Source organism: Perissodus microlepis, chromosome 7 (assembly GCF_051167445.1).
Source record: "Perissodus microlepis isolate ML-2025 ecotype Zambia chromosome 7, ASM5116744v1, whole genome shotgun sequence".
Classification (NCBI taxonomy): Eukaryota; Metazoa; Chordata; class Actinopteri; order Cichliformes; family Cichlidae; genus Perissodus; species Perissodus microlepis.
Window position 1 is genome coordinate 24,136,642 of NC_140467.1, and position 20,788 is coordinate 24,157,429.

At 39.6% G+C, this 20,788-nt stretch overlaps 3 protein-coding genes across 4 annotated transcripts; 1 reads left to right on the forward strand and 2 right to left on the reverse strand.

Moving 5' to 3' along the window:
* Nucleotides 1-676: 676 nt before the first annotated feature.
* Nucleotides 677-8,290, reverse strand: ftsj1 (FtsJ RNA 2'-O-methyltransferase 1). Its single transcript, XM_084934298.1, has 11 exons — nt 7,899-8,290; nt 7,505-7,642; nt 7,129-7,198; nt 5,930-6,050; nt 5,759-5,837; nt 5,610-5,662; nt 5,482-5,535; nt 4,785-4,887; nt 4,357-4,440; nt 2,536-2,639; nt 677-1,271 (listed from the first exon to the last, which is right to left on the reverse strand). Exons 2-11 carry the CDS (start codon nt 7,623-7,625, stop codon nt 1,098-1,100), a joined length of 963 nt encoding a protein of 320 aa, XP_084790424.1. The 5' UTR covers nt 7,626-7,642; nt 7,899-8,290; the 3' UTR covers nt 677-1,097.
* On the reverse strand, nt 7,910-16,240 carry LOC146383123 (serine/threonine-protein kinase pim-3-like). 2 transcript variants are annotated; one of them, XR_014800718.1, is made up of 7 exons: nt 15,985-16,240; nt 15,284-15,393; nt 14,163-14,213; nt 13,180-13,543; nt 12,789-12,965; nt 11,462-12,010; nt 7,910-8,019 (listed from the first exon to the last, which is right to left on the reverse strand). XR_014800718.1 is itself a non-coding variant. In XM_084934297.1 (6 exons), exons 1-6 carry the CDS (start codon nt 16,055-16,057, stop codon nt 11,808-11,810), a joined length of 978 nt encoding a protein of 325 aa, XP_084790423.1. In that variant the 5' UTR covers nt 16,058-16,240; the 3' UTR covers nt 8,600-11,807. The 2 variants fall into 2 exon arrangements, 1 of the variants encoding a protein (XP_084790423.1); XM_084934297.1 differs by lacking the exon at nt 7,910-8,019 and having other exon boundaries at nt 8,600-12,010.
* Nucleotides 16,241-17,188: 948 nt separating this feature from the next.
* Nucleotides 17,189-18,993, forward strand: kbtbd13b (kelch repeat and BTB domain containing 13b). Its single transcript, XM_084932546.1, has one exon. The coding sequence runs from the start codon at nt 17,189-17,191 to the stop codon at nt 18,629-18,631; it is 1,443 nt and encodes a 480-aa protein (XP_084788672.1). The 3' UTR covers nt 18,632-18,993.
* The last annotated feature ends 1,795 nt before the right edge of the window (nt 18,994-20,788 follow it).

The window sequence follows — 20,788 nt, forward strand, 5'->3', positions numbered from 1 at the left end:
TGGTACACGCGCTAACCGCTTGTGGGGTCGTCTGAAAGACGTTTTGAACCTACCCACTGCACTTTAGTAAAAGGTAAATTACGATTCAAGGAATATAAAACTATGAGCCATATATGTGTTTGTAATTGTAAATTTTATTTTTCTTTTAAATGATTGCATTAAATATATACATTTAATATATATTAATATATCTTTTATGACTGAATCTGAATTTATTTTGAATTTTCTCTAATCCATGTGGATTCATAAGTATACATACTGGCCCAAATATATACTCAGGTAGTGATGTTGAAAGTTCCACAATGCTAACCTGAGAAGGCGAAGGCATATTAACTTCTCATTAGTGATCGTGACCGACTACAACTGGTAGTTTCTCTTTGCATAAAATTATTTTTGACAACCTTTATGTATACTTCTGGCACTGCCAATAATATCAGTCAACCATCTATTTTTATGATCCTGAGAAAATGTCTCGTGTTTTTTTTAAAAATATAAGTAGAAACTGCACCAGTATAAATGCGGAGCAGTGAGTTAAAAATACCATCTGTAAGTCTCATAACATATGTTATGAGACTTACAGATTATATTAGGTATATATTTTAAAACTATTACTGTTCCAAGTAGATAATCCTTGGGGTTATTGGCAAGAGTGGCATTATTAAATACTAAACATCACCATAGTGAGTGCTTTTATTTCACTTTTTTTTAAATACAATTTCATTATAGTGTGACAACTGAACAATTATTAGTCATGGAAAAAACAACATAACATTGACTGTGCCTGGTTTGGCTTAAGATAACATTTTTCTCAATTTAAAAGTAATGGATAAAAACATTTGTTTCAAAGAATTTTGCATCAAAATACAAACCAATAAAAACATACATCTCCGCTTAGAAAAAACATTCGAAACAGCCTCCAGTGTCTTTGTTGATAGACATACCACTACAGGCCTCATAGAAATTAAACTGTTAGCCATCTTCTCATCTGTCAGGAAAGAGTTCTTTTAATAGTAACTATCCACCGTATCTGGGTGTTGGCCGATTTTGTTTTTTGTTTGTTTTTTTCTTTAAACCACCAAGAGCATAACTGATTTGGATCAGGTTGATTCAGCGTTTGGCTCTGGCTCATCTTGGCTCTGGGTGGGACAGACTGATGGAGCATCCTCTCTGGACAGCAGGTTCTTTTTGCGGAGATGGCAGGCCTGCTGGTATGGGGGACGTATGGGTGGCTGAGTAGGGGGCGTATACTGGTACTCTTTACCAGCATCAAGCTGAGGAAAGGCAAGGAACAGCCAGGACACAATGACAGCAAGGAGAAAAATACATTAATTTCTTTGGACAATTTGTACAACAGTATTTATGTATGTAGGTAAATAAGGATTATTTTTGAACGGTGAGTCAAGCAAAACTGCACCCCCTATTCTATTTCACTCATTTATTACTAAACCATTAAAATTCAGTATTAAGATATTGGAATAATTATGCATTCCATATTAGAGTGAAAAAATATAAAGCAAGGGATAACCAAGACATCACAAGAAAAACAAAAGTTAAATTAAAAATTACACTCAAACAGACATTTTTTTCAAAATACATTAATTAAAGTGGACATGAAACACTACACATATAAAGACTAATTTACACCATGGAGCTCTGCTAAAAAATGTAAGTTTTTAAAACATGTTTAACGTCATCTTCTGTCAGTATACACATTGACCTTCTTTCCCTGCAGACGTGCTGATGGGATTCCCGATCGTGCTTCGGTAAGAAACATAGTTACGTTTGTGGTGTGATGTGCATGTAGTGTGCTGCTATGTTGTAAACTGTCTGGACGTGCTTGGGAAAAGAAAGATTTTATTGCATAAAATAGAGCTTATTGCATCTGCTGATTTCCCCACTCAGTACACTCGGCCAGAGGAGGAAATATCAGCTTCTGACTCCAGCTTGTTGGGCCGGTGAACCACCTGTCACCTGGCTCAAGCACACTCTCTTCCACACAGTTCTCATTTATAAAGTGCTTTACAAACCTGAACATTACAGCTAACAGCTGGATTTCCCCATGTCACAATTAGCTAGCAAAACAATAACAAACCACTGATTGCTTAAGAAACAGAGTGAAAGTGGACAGTATATCCTCAGTTTTAACATAAAACTCATTGTTGCAGCCAGAGACAGCACAAAAGTGACCCCCTCCCCCTTTAGACTGATTTTTAGTTTTAGTGTAGTTTAGTGCTTTCCACAGATTTCAGTTCTGTCACTAGTTAGCTAACACAAACTAATGTGTCTATTAGCCCCAACCAACCAACCAGTGATGACACGTTCCGTACTGGCACAAGATGGCGCTAAAGATGTTATAAAATCTCTAAGCACTTCTATCTTAAATACAGCTTCACAGACGGAGTTATATCTGTCAGTTTTTGAGAGCAGGGCTCCATGTTGTAAATTAAACTTTATACACATACGGTTTCATGTCTACTTTAAAATTGGTTGGCAAGTTTGACTCTGTATCAGGATCAAGAGGATAAAGCAGCTCACCTGCAAAGGGTAGGTTCTGTCAGAGTCAAAGGCACTGAGGTCACCACACGCCAGGAATGGGACAATGACACGGTTTGGACCTTCTAACTGGTTAAAATCCACATCTTAAGCACAGAGACCAGAAGAGAAACTTATAGGTGTGAATTTATGCTGCAGAAAGAGACTATGCAAAAGTTAATTCAACATTCAAAGGAAGAAGCAAAAGATGTGTAATGCAGTGCTGCACAGTCTGAGGTTCTGTTCATGCAATACACCATGGTTTGGTATCTAGCTTGTGTTGACTTAATGTGCAAGCAAGGAAAAAGAAACACGTGCCAGGACCTACAGATGCAAACAATGTAGTATTTAAACTTTAGCTTTGAATAAAACTTACTAAATATAACTTTAGCTTATGTGCAAGAAAACTCCACAGGGTATTTTTTAAAATAATTACCAAATGTGGCCACAAAATTATTGTTAGCATACACTATTTTGCCAAAAGTATTCACTCACTCATCCAAATAATTTAATTCAAGTGTTCCAACCAACTCCATGGTCACAAGTGTATAAAATGAAGCTCCTAGGCATGCAGACTGCTTCTACAAACATGTTTGAAGGAACGTCTCGCTCTGAGGAGCTCAGTGAATTCCAGCGTGTTACATGATAGGATGGAAGTCCAGTGGTGAAATTTCCTCACTACTAAATATTCCACAGTCAACTGTTAGTGGTGTTATACCAACTAGTGGACAGCCACGAAGTAGTGGCCATGTAAAATGACAGAGCAGGGTCAGCTGATACTGAGGTGCATAGTACGCAATGGTCGCCAACTTTTGCTACAGACCTCTAAACGTCATGTAGCCTTCAGATTAGTTCATAAACAGTGAATAGTGTTTCATGGAATGGGTTTTCATGTCTGAGCAGCTGCACCCAAGCTTTACATCACCAAGCACAATGCATGTCATCACTGGACTCACTGGATCAGTGCAGAGGTGTCTGAAGTGACAAATCACACTTCTCCATCTGATGGAGAAGTCTGGGTCTGGCGGTTGCCATGGGAACGGTACTTTTCTTACTGCAGAGTGCCAAGTATAAAGTAGAAGGGGGATTATGGTGTGGGGTTGTTTTTCAAGACTTGGGCTCAGCCCATTTGTTTCAATGAGAGAAACTCTTAATGCTTCAGCATACCAAGACATTTTGGACAATTTCATACTCCCAACTTTGTGGAAACAGTTTGGGAATGGTATTTTCCTGTTCCACCATGACTGTGCACAAGTGCACAAAACAAGGTCCATAAAGGGATGGATGAAAGAGTTTGGTGTAGAACAATTTGACCGAGTTCTGACCTCAACCTAATAGAACATCTTTAGGATGAATTAGAGTGGACACTGTGAGCCAGGCCTTTTTCATCCAACATCAGTGTCTGACCTCACAAACGTGCTTCTAAAAATATAAATACACTCCTAAACATTGTAGAAAACCTTTCCAAGAAGAGTCAAAAGCTGTGATAGCTGCAAAGGGTTGCCCACCAATATATTAAACACTATGGATTAAGAATAGGATGTCAGTCTAGTTCATATGTGTGTAAAGGCAAATGAACTAATACTTTTGGCAATACAATGTATGTTACACACTTAGTAATTTACGTCTGTAAATTTTAAGACAACTTATTGTCTTGCAACTAAAACTACATGGTTGAAAACTATTATTTAGACTTGGTTTACATTTTTCCAATGACTAGTTTGAACACATAGAACAGGGTGATAATTCTGACCCAAGTACAGTTTCCTGATCCAGTTCAGATAGCAAAGTAAAGACTTATGTGGTTAAATGGTTGATAATTACCATAGGAGTGATCCAGCAGAGGATTAGACATGTTGGGGATGTAGCCTTTGGGAGGAGAGTAATTTTGACAGACCACGAAGGCCTCTGTACACAGAAAGACAGATTATTCACGCAGTATGTCAACAGAGGTCATTCAAATGTTTGAGATGGGAATGGGTGTGTAAAATCAAACAATGGATACTGGATTAGAAAGTTCCTCAGAGAGAATCTACAAACAATTTTATAAGACCAGGCAGCCATTCATTATTAGTATAAGATTTTGTGTAGCCCACTGCCTGTGTGTGAGTGTTGCTGAAACATGTAATAAAACCCACAGCAAATATAAATTTTTTTGCTTTGGATTTCATAATAAAATAAATAAATGAAATGGAGATGAGATTTTCCTTCTATTAGATCCATGCGAGTGGGTTATGACTGTGGTGGCTCACCGATGCTGGAGTTCCTGCTGCTGCGAGGCTTGGTGCAGGTCACACCATCGAAGAAGAGCTTCAGCTGGGAGTACAGCAGTGTCACATCTTTACCTCTGAAAATCTGTCAGAGAGAATAAAAGCCCGGCTGTCAGTACAGGCCAATCTGACAAGAGACATGAAACCCAGGACCCACAACAGGGCTAATTCAAATGGTGGAAAAGGAAGGTTTTGCGCAGCTGTGTAAGAAAGCCAACCAAACCCAGGTAGAAAATATTTTTCAATTTCAGTTTTAGCGTGCAACATTATTGTGCCGCCTCCTGAAGAGTTCCAGGGTTTAGTTAGTTTAGCTAAGTTTTACTTCTTGTTAAGTAAACCAAAAAGTTATCCACTTATGTTATACTTAAAATTTCATGGGACCTTGGATGCTTTAGTGCTCACATTTGATGTACGATACTTTTGATATATACATTTGACATATAATACTCTGTCACTATTGTTGCACTACAGCACTACTACTGAAGTGGCAATAGCTTGACAGTTCTAGTCTGTCATAAATGACAGCAGGAAAAGAAGGACGGGAAGTGTCCATGAGACTTTAAGAGAATGGGTGGATGGATTTTAAATGACTGTCACCTCTATGGCAGACAGGACTCATTTATTTAACATCAAATGTTATAAGTGTACATTTATGAATTACCACAAATCCTGAGCTCACCTTAGCCACAAACGTTCCTCCAGGCTTCAGGACATGTGTGGTAATGTTCAAAGCCTAAGAAACAAACAGCTGTTAGCGTGACATCACAAGAAATCTGACAGTGCAATCAAACACATCTCTGTACTCACAGCTAACAGGAGCTGAGCCTGGATGTATTCATCCACATCGTGGAGTCCAGTTACTAAGAAAAGAACATAAGAAATAGAATAAGAACAACAAGAGGGGGACAGAGGAGACTTAAGAACCAATGACGTCAAACAGAAAGCAAGCCTCTCACCATCTGGAGCTCCGTCACACACTACCAGGTCGGCCGGCTGACCCTCAAAGTGGCGAATTATTTCCTGAGCTGTTGACACCTAGGAGAAAGACGTTGACATAGGTCTTCACTCCTCCACACCTACGAGTTGAGTTACTGTCATTACTGACATCATTGTGCTTATGTCCCTACCTTGGTGATATCTCCCTGGATTTGAGTAACTCCGGGCAGAGGAGCCATGGCCTGAAGGTCCACTGCCACAATCTTCACTTCCTCACCGCTCTCACCCTTTTCAACTTTCTCTGCACACCCTCTTTTAATAAAAACAATCAAACAAACAAAATGCACAGAATAGTTTTTTAGTAAGTAGACACATTTTATGAATATATCACATATCATAATCCAAATACTTTATAATAGAAATAAAGCGGCTCCAAAAAGATTAGATTAGATTTAAAGACAACCACAGCTGATGCCAGTCTAGGGGTCACTTGGTGCAGAAACAGCAAGAGCAGCATAAGGATAGTGTGTTATTCTTAGCATGATATTCTGGTATTTCCAACACCTTTTTTAATCCAATAGGTGTTTTCATACCTATAGTTTGTTAATTTGATCCAAATCAGTTGATGAGTTTGTAAACTTGTAGCTTTTTCCTGTGGGTTAGTTTGTTTTCATACTGAGGAAAATCTAAAATGTGTCACTACAAAAAACATGAGAATGTTCAGTCAGCTCATTAGCCAGATGTGTCTGGGGCAAGTGCAACAAAAGTAAATACAGGAAGAAGGTGCTGTGTTCTGGTTTATTGGAGAACACAGAATTTACCTTCATTTCAGAGCTTGTTGCTAGCCTGTACAGACCTTTGCACATCTATAGTACCTATCTGCACTGAGAAAACAAGCATACATGGATGGCTATGGGATGGGGTTTTTTATAGCTCAAACTCGTGACGTAGTTGGATCAGGTTCACACATAAACAAACTGCTCTGGAGTTTATTTGTAATGGTACTGAGACCACCTCCTCCAAATTGTCTTGGTGGGGTTGTTTTGGTCCGCATCTCATTACGAATACTGTGTTCACACTTGCACAAATAAACTGCACCAGGTAGGAAAATGAACCGGAGTTCAATTGAAATGGATTAAACACTGCAGTTGTGAAAACACCATATAAATATGAGAATACACCCCTGCAGCAGTTTATATGCTATAAAAAGAGGAATAGGATAAGAGTTCAACTCTAAGGCCCATGTTATTTCTTTAATGGTATATTTCTAAAAAAAAAAAAAAAAGATTTGTTGTATAAAAGTGTAATATACTGCAGCCATGCAAATCATTTTTGCTCAGCTAGGATATGTTCACTATATGTTGGCATATTAAAATAAGTAACATGTTACCTTAGTTTCCGGCTGAGAACCTGACTCCAACTTCCAGGGGCTGCACAGAGATCCACTGCTCTGTTTACACCTAAAGAAGAAGAAAACAGACATTTATCAACAGACACAATAGTACAAGGGCTGGCAGTGAGTTTTTCATGTCACTGTGGAGAAATTTTGGCCCACTATTCTTTACAGAATTATTTTAATTCAGCCACATTAGAGGGTTTGTAAGAATGTATGCCCTATTTAAGCTCATGACAAAACATCTCAATACTAAATCATTTTATATCATGAAAAAGTCACATCAGGGTTTTCTAAAGAACCCTTTTTCTACATATTATACATATACTGAACTACTGATAAAAGTCTTTCTCAGGTGACCTATGGGTCTCACCTGTGAACAAGTTGAACTCTTGATCGAGCTGCAGCAGCTTGAAGGCGCTCCTCGCTCTCCAGCCCTCCTCTTTGGCCAGTCGATAGTAAATGTCTCGTTTGTCTTTGGAGGACCGACCCATAATGACCTATGACCCCTCTGAAGGAAAACACACAGTCACAATGGCCCCTATTCTTTTAGAGCTATTATCGCTATAATGGAAGCTGTCTGTATAACACAGGCTGTATTTCTTGAGTATTGTTGCATTTGGATTTCGGTTACTACAGGAGAAGACCCGCTGCATGGCTGTCCGTCCTTGTTGTTTGAAGGTAGGTTAGCGTCTTTGTGTGAATTAAATTCAAGTTCATACTACACAAAACACAAAGACTGGTTCACGACATCCAGACTCACTTACTTTCACGTGGGCTTTGCTGTTGTCGACTGTGAAAAGGCTGTTCTTCTTTTCGTCCTTCCGCCTCTTCTTCTTCTTTGGTGCTTAACGGCAATTCGCATCCAGGATAGTGCATTGCTGCCTCCTGTAGGATTGTCGAATCATTTAAGGTCACTAGCCAATCATTTTGCTTCTTGATCCTCTTATGTCGCCAGAGGTGGGAAGTAACGAAGTACAAATATTTCGTTAATGTACTTAAGTAAAGTATAGATACCTGAAAATTGTACTTGAGCATTTATTTTTCTGAAAACGTTACTTTTCCTCCTACATTTTCACATAAATATCTGTACTTTCTACTCCTTTCATTTTCAAAATAGACTAATTTCGGTTTAAAATATTTGAAGTGACTTTTAATTTCATGCCACAGCGGGCCTTCAAACATTAAACCGATTTGAGCCAACACAGTAAAACATGAAAGGAAGTCCTAATGGTGTGTCAATCACCAGGGGTTAGCGGTACTTCAGCATCTACCTAGCTCTACAGAAGGGAAGCATGTACAAAGGGGGTAACATTTTGTAAGTGTAAGTATTTTCAAATGTAAGGTTTATGTCAGTTCAACAAAGACACAGACTGTTTGTTTCTCACACAGTGCTAGCTAAAGGTGTATCTGCTGCTACACTTAACTTTACTCAGAGATGGAAAAAGATAAGAAAGTCAGGACAGGATAGGAAGAAGAGAAGTTGTATTTAAAATTAAGGCCTAGCCAGTGGGATTTGATAAGGGGGAAATTAAAAGCTTACATGTAAATCCTAAAATAAGATATTTGCTCTGTATATGATATTAAAATATGTTTTTTTCATATTGTGAAACATCCTGCAAAACAAACTGAGATATAGCTTAGTAACTTTGTATTATTGAAAGGCTGCATGAAAATACTGTGCAGTTTAATGCAGGATAAACAGGTTGGTTTGCTGTACTGTGTCGGACTGGTGCACAGAAGCTGTGATGTTCTTGGTCATTTGTAGGTTAAATGAAGGGAATTGGAAATTATTTTACATTTTTGGTGACGACACGTAGATTCATTCACTGAATTCCACCTTCATACCAGTTTTATACTGTTTAGCATAAAGCATATTAAGACTGAAAGTTTATATTCCTTTGTACTAATATAATTTTATCATATTAATACAGGATTCAGTTGGCTTTGCACAATAATAACTGGTAGCCTACAAATGGCCTTAAAAGACTACTTTTTACTTTCTTACTTTGAGTACATTTCAGAGGCTGCACTTTTTCACTTTTCATTGAGTAAAGAAGTAAAATCAGTACTTTAACTTTTACAGTATTTATAACACAAGTATCTGTACTTCTACTTAAGTACAGAATGTCTGCACTTTTGCTACCTCTGAAGAAAACTGCATAGTGCTGCCCTTGCTAAATCACTGTACGCCACTTCTACGTTGTACATTATGTCCTTGACTTAGTTTCCATCATTTCTTTCCTTTTTCTCATGGATTGTCTGTATGACAGAAGAACACACTTAACTGTCTCAGTCTTGTGACCGGAGTTGTTATAGGTTTGTAGTTTCATAACATTTTTCAGACTGAAAGTGAAATATTATAAAATACTGACTCGATTAAATTGCGTTAATATTTAAAAATATCTTTTCTAAAAAAAAAATTAAAAATGCCAAGCCAATAAAAATGTACATGGGCCAGTAAAACTGAGCCACTGACCTGAGGGATTTGAACTTGGACACTGAATTATTGTTAATATTGATTAACATGTACACCAACATACCCTCAACACAAAAACTTTGCATTAAAGCACAGGGCAAACTTCAGAATGCTAATATACTTGCTTCTCAACATTGCAGCCACCACATTTCGCTTTAAAGGCTTGCAGAAACAAACTCACTCACTTACTTGCACACTTAAACACACAGACGCACATGTACAAAAACTCATAAAGCCTTCAAGGAAGAAAGCGTAAAGATGAATTTTTACGCTTTACTTTAGATCTTTTTTAACAAATGAAACAGATGCTCCACAGCCCTCAGCCTCCAAACTACAGCATGTACATCATTTGATGCGGTCCAGTGGCAATCCTAGACTTGCTGGGTCTCTTGTCAGATGGGGGACTGGCCCTTTGCCTTAGCTAGGTAGGTGCATGATGTTGTGGCCAGGTGGCTGCAGCCTGACCCTACCCCGCGAGAAGTTTTCGTGCTGAACATGGTGGTTCTGGAGCAATTCATGGAGGGGCTCCTGGCTGGGACAGCAAAGTGAATCCGCTTTCACCGGTCCTCGAGCCTTGAGATTACCGTGACCCTGGCTGAGGACCATCCGGCAGTGCGGCTAGCTCCATCGCGGGAGCAGCCGAGGCCAGCGGCAGGAAGTCAGGCAGACCTGGCCTTAACAAGGTTTCTCAAGGTTCTGCTGAGCAGCAGCCATTTCCTTTGATTAATGCATTGTCTCTCCACAATTCCTGGCAGCCACAGAAACTGTGCCCAGCTGTTCAGAAGCTGTGCAATTGTCAGGGCAGAAGTGCTGGAGATGCGGGCAGCATGGACACATCCTCGTGATGTTCCACGGCACCAGCCCTCCGACAACCTCCCCTGGTTCAGGAGAGACATACTGTGCTCCGGTAACATACTAAGAGGGTATATACCAGGCAATGGTAAACTCCGGCTACATGCAAATCCTGGTTTGCACAGAGTAGGACTGTGTAGGATTTCTTTAAGTTAAAAAAGTGTTTTTAACCTTTACCTATTTGTTATTCAGTCACATAAAAATTAACCATGTGAAGGAGAGATTGGCACCTGTCCGGCAGTTGTCAACTTTTAACTTTCCAGCACGTAAAGTAAAACAGTTGCCATATTTTTACATGACTACATGTTTCTGCAGAGCCGTACAACATAACCTACATGAGTGGCCAACATTACTGCTGGCCGTCACGCTTGTGTGTAGAGTATTAAACAAACTTATTATTATATTTGGCTTGCCATAAGTGTTCCTGTAGACAGTTCTGCTCTTCAAAGCTGATCATACCTACATTATGAGGGCCTTGACCCTGATTGACAGCTATTAATAGAGAAAGACTGAGTCAGAGTACTGGTGGTGGCAGCTGTGACAGGGAAAAGCTGTGTAGTATAGTGAAAAGAATTGAGACCAATATTGTCTGCTTCTATATAAAAAAAAATATATAAAAAAAGTTTCATTGGAATAATGTCCATGAAAAAACCTTTCCTGCCAGGATTCTACATTTCAAAATGTCAACAAATAAAATATTTTAAAAAACAATAATGAAGATAACTTACAAAATACAATAAATGCATACAAAGTATATAAATAACAAAAATGCATGTTTTCATAATAAAAAACACAATATTTGCATTGACTGTGCATTTTGACAAACAGATGAGGTTGACTGCAGGTATTCCCTGTCAAGCACACTGGATGTGGACACATTTTAAGTAAAATCAGCCCTGCGAGAAAAAAAACCCAATCAACTGAAAAACCGACTGTCCGGATGATTGTTTAACCATAGAAACAAAAAACAAACAAAAAAGTGTTACATTGCAGACTTACTTGATATATCTGGAAGACTTAAAATCCCCTGCAGCCTTATAGACGATTAGATGTTCCATTGCCCTGATGTGGCTCCACACAGCAGAATTTAACCAGATGTTCAAAAATGTTTTCATTGGCTCAACGTCTAGAGATTCTCTCCCTTTGCAGTCTGGTTTTTGCCAATGAATGGCACTTTCCCCATAGCAGCTTTAAATAAACAAATTCAAGGCACTTTTAACGCAGCACAAAGCTGCGCCACAGCAGCAAACTTCATCCACAACTGTGAACAACTCCCACCGACATGAAGTCATAGACACTGAAGGACAGCTGTCAGTCAAGTCCAAACCATGCCCACCATGAGATTCTACTGGTTGGGAGGGGAGTAGGAGGAAGATGGATTCAAGGAGGAGCAGGAGGTGTTATCTTTAACAGCATGAACTGTGATGGCTGCCTCGTCTGTTCGCTGAGCCCTGCTGCCCATCAACCAAGGGTGGAGGAAGATCTGCTCCAGGGTTGGCCGGTCGGATGGCTGCTGGCACAAACACCAGCCAATCAGCTGCTGGCACTCTGCAACAGAAAGATAAACTACTAGTACAAAAGCTTGAGGCACAACACACTGACCAATCATTTATATCAGGGGTCTCAAGCTCCAGTCCTTGAGAGCCGCTGTCCTGAAACTTTTCCATGTGTCCCTATTGCAGCACACCTGAAGACAATTAGTAGGTCATTAGCAGGACTGTAGAACTTGAGTGCATGCTGAGGTGGCAATTCAGCCATTTGATTCATCTTACAGCAGCTCATGAGTGAATGAACATGGTGCAAAAGTATTTTTAGAAGTACATTTTTCCAAACACTTACATTAACTTAAATTTACTTGAGTAGGGTTAGGGGTTGACACTTCAGCATGCAGTTCTATGCTCTTGCTAATGACCTACTAATTTTATTCAGGTGTGTTGCAACAGGGACACCGGCCCTCAAGGACTGGAGTTTGAGACCCCTGCAATAGGGTGAGTCACAACAATCTGAGTTTCTAGCTCTTATACACAATCTTGTCATTGCACTGTCTTTGTAAATACTGGCACTTCTTTTTCTGCCATAATCCAGTTTGCACTGGCACAGTGTGTTAGTAAATAGAGTCAATCAACTCAGAGTGGATGAAGTTGTTTCATGAAACAGAGCCCAGGATAGCCTCTTTCATGCTTCAATATGAACATTGTGAGCATTTGTGTGTTTGATGTCAGTTCATTGGTCAGTTTTCCCACCCTCTTTGCCACTAAAAATACCAATGCTGCAAAACAGGAACAGAGACAAGTAATAAACAATTTCTATCACTGGGTAGACTGACCTGAGGAGACTTTCCGCCTGAAATAGATCTGTCCCGTTAGGATCTCCTCGTCATGTTCAAAGGGGATGTCTCCACACACAATGTCATACAGCAGCACACCGAGTGACCAGACGGTGGCTGGTCGCCCATGATATCGATGGAATCGGATCCACTCTGGAGGACTGTACACTCGTGTCCCTGCAGGGAGGACAAATACAGAAAAGCATCAGGCATTTTAAAGCCAAGCAATGGCTCCAGCTGCAACTCCTGGCTGCCTATAGAGTCAGAAACATGTCCTCCTCATCAATGAAGGCAACTTTCTGGGCATAATGATCCATCTCTAAATGGTAATTTTGTGTGCGTGTGGGTGGGAGCACAAAATAGTGACAGATAATGGGACATTTGGACTCACCATCAAACTCTGTGTAGACAGTGTCTTTAAGAACAGCCCCTGAGCCAAAGTCGATGAGTTTGACCTGCTCAGTCCTCAGGTCCACCAGCAGGTTCTCGTCCTTAATATCACGGTGGACAACGCCACAGGCATAGCAGTGACGTATGGCCTCCAGTACCTGCAGGAAGAAGCCACGTGCTGCCTCCTCATCAAGAGCGCCACGCTCTGTGATGTAATCAAACAGGTCCTGACATGGCTTGGGGTGCTCCATCGCTATAAACCAGCCATCCGCCTGCTCCCACCAATCCAAGAGCTGCACCACGCCAGCAAAGGTCCCACTCACTTTCTTCAGCAGCACAATCTCTAAAGGAACTAAAGCTCCGCACTGAGAGAGCAATTTAAATAATCAGGATGTTGTCCTTTAAAATACATCAAGTTAAATACAAATAAAAGTATGCAAAGAAGAGGAAGACGATCATGTGGGTTTTTATGAAGAATGGCACATGAGGACCAACAGGTTGCTGGAAATCCAAACAAATCTAAAAACAAGGAACTAAGGTGTTTGGGGTGTTTTGCTTGGTAAAAAATTTATGATTATAAAGACAAGATATACTTTATTTGTCCCGACAGTTGTGATGTTCCTTTGTTACAGCAGTTTATAAAGTTAAGGTAAACAAAACCTATATCCTGATTTTTAAATCATTTAATGCATTCATGCAACAAGCACCTCATCCTACAAAAGCACACGCACTCTGACAGTGGATTTTTTGTCTAATCTTAACCAGTCATGCATCTATACCAAAACATGCAAAGAACACAAGGAAACTGAGGGCACAGTAAGAAGCTTCATGGGCCATACATAGCAGCAGTAGAAAGTTAGACTTAGTTATTGACCAGACATATTCATTTTATTCATCTATTTGTGAACACGAAAGATAATTTCACATAGTAATAGAAGCTGAAGTGGTAAGAAAACTGCAAGTAAAAATACAGGCAGCCCTTACCAGAGAACCCCACTCAGTCACCCGATCCTTGCTCACATGTTTCACTGCCACCTACATGTAAATAAACACCATCAAAATATTATAAACATATCCTCAGAATAAAACTGAATAAATTCTCTTTCTATACTAAAATACAAACCATCATACAGCAGCTTTAGGGTAGATCTGAGCATGTTGATAATATGAATCTTTTGGTCTAACAATGTTGTTCCTGATTTATGAAATAACTTTATTTTCCCACCGTGTTTAAAATCACTATTATTGTCAAATTCCTACTTCCAATAAGTAAAGATTATTTAGCAGAAGGTACAGAGAGTAAAGCACTTTTGTTTAATAACCGGCTTTCTTTGTGACAACAAAGACATGAGCCAGGCATGCCAGCACTGAGTCAAGCTGCACAGCTGATAGCAGTAAAAGAGGAAGTAAGAGTGACAGATGTGGGTTTTAAATAAAAGCAGCATCTGAAAAAGTTTTTTTTTTTTCTTCCGAACTGACAAAATGAAACGTAATTTTCAATTTTTTCTTAATTACATAATAAAATGATTATAGATAAAATTACAGCTATGGAAAATTGTAATGATAATGTGGGTGAGAAGCCAATACTTTTAACAGACTAAGGAGATGCTGTAATTGAAAACAACAATTAAAAAACAAAACAAAAAACAAAACAAAGCCTAGATTAAGTGAATTCACATGAATGTGACACATTTACTGGAGAAAACAAGATTTAAGTTCAGAGAAGACTACAAGTCATCTAGACACTGGTCTTAAATAAAACAATGCCTCTTCATGCTGGCTGTTGAAAGACTGGACCAAATTAACAAAGACTGAAAAATTAATGACTGTATATTAATTCATTATTTCAATTCGATTAATTCGTATTTGAAATAATTGTTTTCATTTAGTCTCAAATTCAGTCTTCCTTTTTAATGCAAGAACCTTGAGGCCTAATACAAAATATTTAAGTAGGATTGTCAGTTATTGTTTTTAAACTCGAACAGTCAAGTACGGCTTGATTTTGAAGGGTCAAACAGGAAACTCAGCTGTCTGCTACAAGGCATCTTGACAACGAGAGTTGGCCATGTGCTGCGACCAAAACAAAGCCGCCCCTCGGCTCTTACCGGCAAACCATCAGCGAGGCGAACAGCCGAGTAAACAGTACCGAATCCCCCACTGCCGAGAACCGGACCCAGCCGGTACTGCTTCTCAAGCGACTGCTTCTCTGCGTTGGCTGCAGAGCACAGGGAAGAAAAGTCAGGGCTAATCAAAGTCATGTCAACTTTGCAAATAAACCCCAACATAGTACGTCCTGCGATTAGAACTGCGTGTAATCGTCGACACAAACGTACACATCACCGAATACACTTGCAACGTTTAAAGCAAAGACAAAAACTCACTTTACGTTATACAAGACACCTAGATGTCAAAATGGTCCCGTCCTTGGCCTGAAAATGTCCTAATTTAACAATGATCGCGATGTATTCGGCAGATATATATGAAACTTTAAGTGGTTTAAGTCCCTCCGATTGGGGTCAAGGTGTCCTAGCTCCATTCAGGCTGAGTTGATTTCAATACTTAAAAAAAAAAAAAAAAAAAAATCATATATCTTTTTTTTTTTTTTTTTTTTTTTTAGTTTAGTCATATGTTAGCTAAATGAATAACTAAGTCCAGAACAATCTGTATTTTGTATCAGATGACCCAGATTTTCCAACCCGATTCGAAATTCCGGCTTCGAATAATCCATTTCTGATTAAGACTTGAAGCGTGGCGGGTAAAATAAAGTGACGTGAAATGGACACAGCTGCGAAGTCGAGGCTGTTACCTTGCAGGAGCTTCACCGGCAGGTCCATGCTGAACGACATGTGTGAGAGGGTGTCCAGTTTAGAGAGCAGCATGCTGCTCCTGACTTCTCCCGAATAATTCAACCGCACCGAGAAATTATTGGCGCTATATATCCTCGGGAAAAAAAACACAGTCCTCGGCTCTTCTCACGGAAGAGATAAACATAATAACCTAAAATCCATTCCGGATGTGGTCCACAGAGCGCAAACCCCGAAGTCCGAGGTTGCTCCGCTATAACGCTGCTGCCAGTATATACAAGAAAATCCTTCCGCCTGACCCCCGCTGACACACCAAATTGTACCACAAAGCTTGCTGCATTAAAACTACACGAACACACTTAAATTAAAAAAAAAAAAAGTGCCCCATGCTGTACCAGTTTTTTAGGTAAATTTGAAGTCATTTGCTTGAAAATGTAGTCGTAATTCAATGAGAAACCCAAGGCCTAGTTTATTCTTTACGCGACTAGTGCAGGGATTCGGAGACGGTCACTCGGCGGTGCACACCAAAAACGAAAAAGCGCTACCCCCAACAATAAATGAATAAATAAATAAATAATGTTAAAATGCAATAATTTTAATATTTGAATTAAAATGATATTATTGTTTATGGTAATAAGGTTGGTTGGACAATATGAGAAAAAGTTAATGTGATGTCGTTTTTGTTTTGTTTTTTTCCAAATCATTCGCTAAAGACTGGTAATGGAGATGATTTGCTATTGGAAGCTCCAGTTACTCATATGTTACTTTTTGGGTCAATGTGAAGATTTAATTTTGTTGTACCATTGATTGTCCATGTTATGTATAGACCATCAAGACCACTGTTGTTAAATACCATAAAGTAGCAATTTTAAGTTATAAAAGTATTGTACTAAAAAAGATTTCTTAAGGCATATTTGTTTTATATTAAAAAGCAAATGTAAATTTGGGGCAAACTGATTTTTTGATTTTGTGATTTTGTATCAGCAACAATCACTAACCCTGTATTCACCCCTTTCAGTCCTGTCCACTACATGAATGTGACCCCGATCATTTGTTCTCTGCTATATTTAGCTGCTTCTATTTTAAAGCCTGTGCAATAACTGATCCACTCTAAAGAGTGAGTCACTGCTCTTGTGCTCTACTCCAAGAGCTTTAACCTCTTGTGTAATTTTTACAGAGGATATTTGTTACTGCCAGCAAGTTATAATGTCAGTGTACAATGGAGAATCAGAGGACAGTGACAGCTTCAATGGTGCAGACTGTGAAAGGTATCTACCATGTGCTGGCTCTGGTCTCGTCTCGGCTAAACTAACTATCGTGGTTGGAGACAGACAGTTCTCTGAGGAGAAAATGTTACTGGTGCAGAGCTGTGACTATTTTCAAGCTCTGTATCGTTCCGGTATGAAGGAATGTCAGCAGGAAGAAATCCACCTCAAGTCTCTGCGAGCTCAAGGATTCCTTTTAGCTTTAGCAGTTTTACATGGAGAGAAGCCAATTCTGGATGAGGACGACATTGTGGAAGCCATTGAATGTGCAGCTTTCTTGCAGGTGCCCCCACTTACTAGGCATCTTATTGACCTTCTTGATGCAGAAAACTGTCTGCTGATGTATCACACCTCTGCAGTCTTTGGACTTATGGATCTGTACCATGCAGCAGCACTGTTCATTCGAGACATGTACACTGACCTTGAGGTAGAGGTCAAGAAAAACTTACCATTAGAGCTTATCTCTTATGTGGAGTCTTTGACCCCCCATGTTTTCATGGCTGTAGGAGCCCATGTGACCTGTGGTTTGGATGAAACTGTACATGCTGCCTCAAGGACCATCTGCTACCTCAATGAAACTGGCAATACTTGGAAAGTGTTAACAGATCTTCCACTAGAGGCCAGCACCTCAATGGCTGGAGTGACTGTTTTAGACAACAAACTGTTCATAATTGGTGGCATTCATGGCATCCATAAACAAGTTGTGGAATCTTGTTTCTGCTACAGTGTTGAAAGCAACAGCTGGAGCAGGATTCCCAGCCCAGCACAGCTGCGTTACAATCTTAGCCTTATGGGTCTCCATGGTCATTTATATGCCATCGGAGGGGAGTATGAGCGAACAGTAATGTCGTCTGTGGAAATATACAATGTAAAAAACAGAACGTGGACATTTGCTGCTAACCTACCTCGGCCGGCAGCAGGAGCAGCTTGCACCAAAACCATGAGCAGGATATTTGTGTGTTTATGGAGGCCAATGGAGACCACTGAGATCTACGAGTATGCATCTGGGGAAAATGAGTGGCATCTAGTTACCACACTGATCAGGCACCAAAGCTATGGTCACTGCATGGTGGGCCACAGGGACAACCTCTTCATCATAAGAAATGGCCCATCTGATGACTTCCTAAGATGCCTCATAGACTGTTATAATCTGAGCTTGGGCCAGTGGTCAACCCTGCCTGGACACTTCGCCAATAGTAAAGGTTCACTATTCACTGCTGTTGTAAGAGGGGACTCTGTGTTTACACTGAACAGAAGCATGACTCTAGAATACGTAGTGGAAGGTAAAACCTGGAAGCCTAGGCGGCAGATGAAGGGTTTCCCAAGAAGTGGATCTGTGTGGACATTTCTGCTTCAGCTGCCAAAAGCTCTCAGCCTGCAGTAGTGACACTGTCTGCTTTTTGGATTATCAGTATTATTGAAATTAAACTCAGATGGGGTTTTGTTTGTTTTTTGTTTATTACAGCAATATTACTATTTTTAATCCTGATGCATGCTCAATCAGCCAGGTAAGTGAATAAAAGAAAGTTGATTCTGTTCATCTGGATGTAGTGTTTTCAGTGGGAGAAACGTTTCATCACATATTTAAGTGACTTTTTCAGTCTCAGCTGACCATAGCTTACCCCAGCCTTATAAACAGCACATTTGCATAATGACTGAAACTAGCACCACTGACTGACAACAGACCCTGAGGTCAGTTTCATCATCGTTAAGATGCAAATTGTCATCATCAATGATCAATGGAAGTTGACTATCATTCCCAGAGAGTTGGGGAATGGCTGCTATCCCAGTACTGTAAGAGTGATCAATTGATCATACTTTATTCACCCCGAGGGAAATTGGGTTAAGATGTAAGATGTACACTTAGGCCCCCTCCTCAATTCAGAGATTTATAGAGATAATTTTCCCAAATGGTCACATGAAGAAAGAAACTGGGACTGAACCAATAAAATGAACTCAGTTTTGCTCAGTAGTGATTTTCTCTTTATGAAGTGCTACTGGTAAGAGTACATGTTTAGAAAATGGAAATGTGAAACAAGCATAGTAAAAATGATAACATTTTATTATCAGCATTACCCACAACAACTGAACAAAATGTGTATGTTTTTGCAAAATTTCAAACACTTTTAATTTTATACAAGGTGCTCTTGCTACTCTGATTGCAGTTTAATTACTTCAGGTGCAGCTTTTCAGTTTTATTCTTGTTCAATGAGAGAAATCTAGTCTATATTGGCTCTGAACAAATGCATTAAATTTGGGTTCAGTCTCTAAAGTTAAAATGTGGAGGGCGCACAACAGAAGATCTGCATTTGCTGTGGATTTCATAGTCCTTGCTCTTTGACTCAGCATTTTGTGTGTGTGTGTGTGTGTGTGTGTGTGTGTGTGTGTTTGTGGGGGGGGGGTTCCTTTTTAGTTCTTATTATTATTTTGTTTAATTTAATTCTTAGTTTGTCTGCTGTTTAGGTCTTTATCATGTTTTCCTTTCTGGCTCTTTCTTGTTATTGTTGTATGGTGTTTTGAGCTTTGCGTCGTTTCTCTTGTAACAGATTGCTTGGTTATACTCTCAGTTTAGTATTTAAGGTTCTGGTTATAATTTCCATGTGGCTTTTGTTAGTAAGAAAAAAAATGAAAATGTGGTGCTTGAATGTGAAATATATAGTTTTTAATCCATAGCTAAGATTATTGATTCTATTTTTTTTTCTTTCTAAATTCAGCCACACATTTTACTCCTATTCATGTTAATGGGATAATGGTACATGTAAACTTTTATTTCCAAGTGAACGAAGCATCCCCAGGCAGCTCAGCAGACAGCAGCAGACTGTATAAAAGTATAACAAACTGGGAAAGGACACAAAATACCTGACATGCTATTCATTTTCCTAGTTTATTATTTATTATCAATGTATATGTTTAGAAAAACAGAATATAAATATGGAGTAAACCCAGTCACTTATCCAGGCCTGACACTGAACTAGGATGGACACCTGTCCAAAAGACTCTTGTGCACTGGTAGAAGGCAATGTGCCTTCTACCAGTGCACAAGAGTCCTGGAACAAATGCAATGATTTAACAGAGAAAGTCCCATCAAATATATATGAGGCAATCCAGTCTAATGAAAATGAGATAAATGATTCAGGCCATCTTCATAAGGGGGGAGACTGAAGGAAAACCTTGACCCTTGTTTCAATCCAGGGGGTCAATGTGGACATTGTGGAGGACTATAAATACCTTTTATAGTAAACTGGACTGGGTTAAAAACACCACTGCACTCTACAGAAGGGCCAGAGTCGACTCTATTTTCTCATGCGGCTGAGGTCCTTCAACATCTTTTTGACAATGCTCAGGATTTTCTATGAGTCTGTTGTGGCCAATGCCATCCTCTATACTGCTGCGTGCTGGGGCAGCAGGTTGAGGATTGCAGATGCCAACAGACTAAATAAACTGATCCGCAAGGCCAGTAATGTTGTGGAGATGGAGCGAGACTCCCTTAGGATAGTGTCTGAGAGGCAGATGTTGTCCAAGATAAATAGAATGCTGGATA

What these genes read in the sequence shown, in the direction of transcription:
- ftsj1 (XM_084934298.1), bottom strand. Translation starts at nt 7,625, where the DNA reads ATGGGTCGGTCCTCCAAAGACAAACGAGACATTTACTATCGACTGGCC. An exon ending in GTTCTCAGCCGGAAACTAAG is followed by an intron (nt 6,051 to 7,128) that starts GTAACATGTTAC and finishes TTTTATTAAAAG; the next exon opens with AGGGTGTGCAGAGAAAGTTG. An exon ending in ACAGAACCTACCCTTTGCAG is followed by an intron (nt 1,272 to 2,535) that starts GTGAGCTGCTTT and finishes GCCTTTCCTCAG; the next exon opens with CTTGATGCTGGTAAAGAGTA.
- LOC146383123 (XM_084934297.1), bottom strand. Translation starts at nt 16,057, where the DNA reads ATGCTGCTCTCTAAACTGGACACCCTCTCACACATGTCGTTCAGCATG. An exon ending in GCCTCGCTGATGGTTTGCCG is followed by an intron (nt 14,214 to 15,283) that starts GTAAGAGCCGAG and finishes ATTTACATGTAG; the next exon opens with GTGGCAGTGAAACATGTGAG. An exon ending in TGTCTACACAGAGTTTGATG is followed by an intron (nt 12,966 to 13,179) that starts GTGAGTCCAAAT and finishes TCCTCCCTGCAG; the next exon opens with GGACACGAGTGTACAGTCCT.
- kbtbd13b (XM_084932546.1), top strand. Translation starts at nt 17,189, where the DNA reads ATGTCAGTGTACAATGGAGAATCAGAGGACAGTGACAGCTTCAATGGT.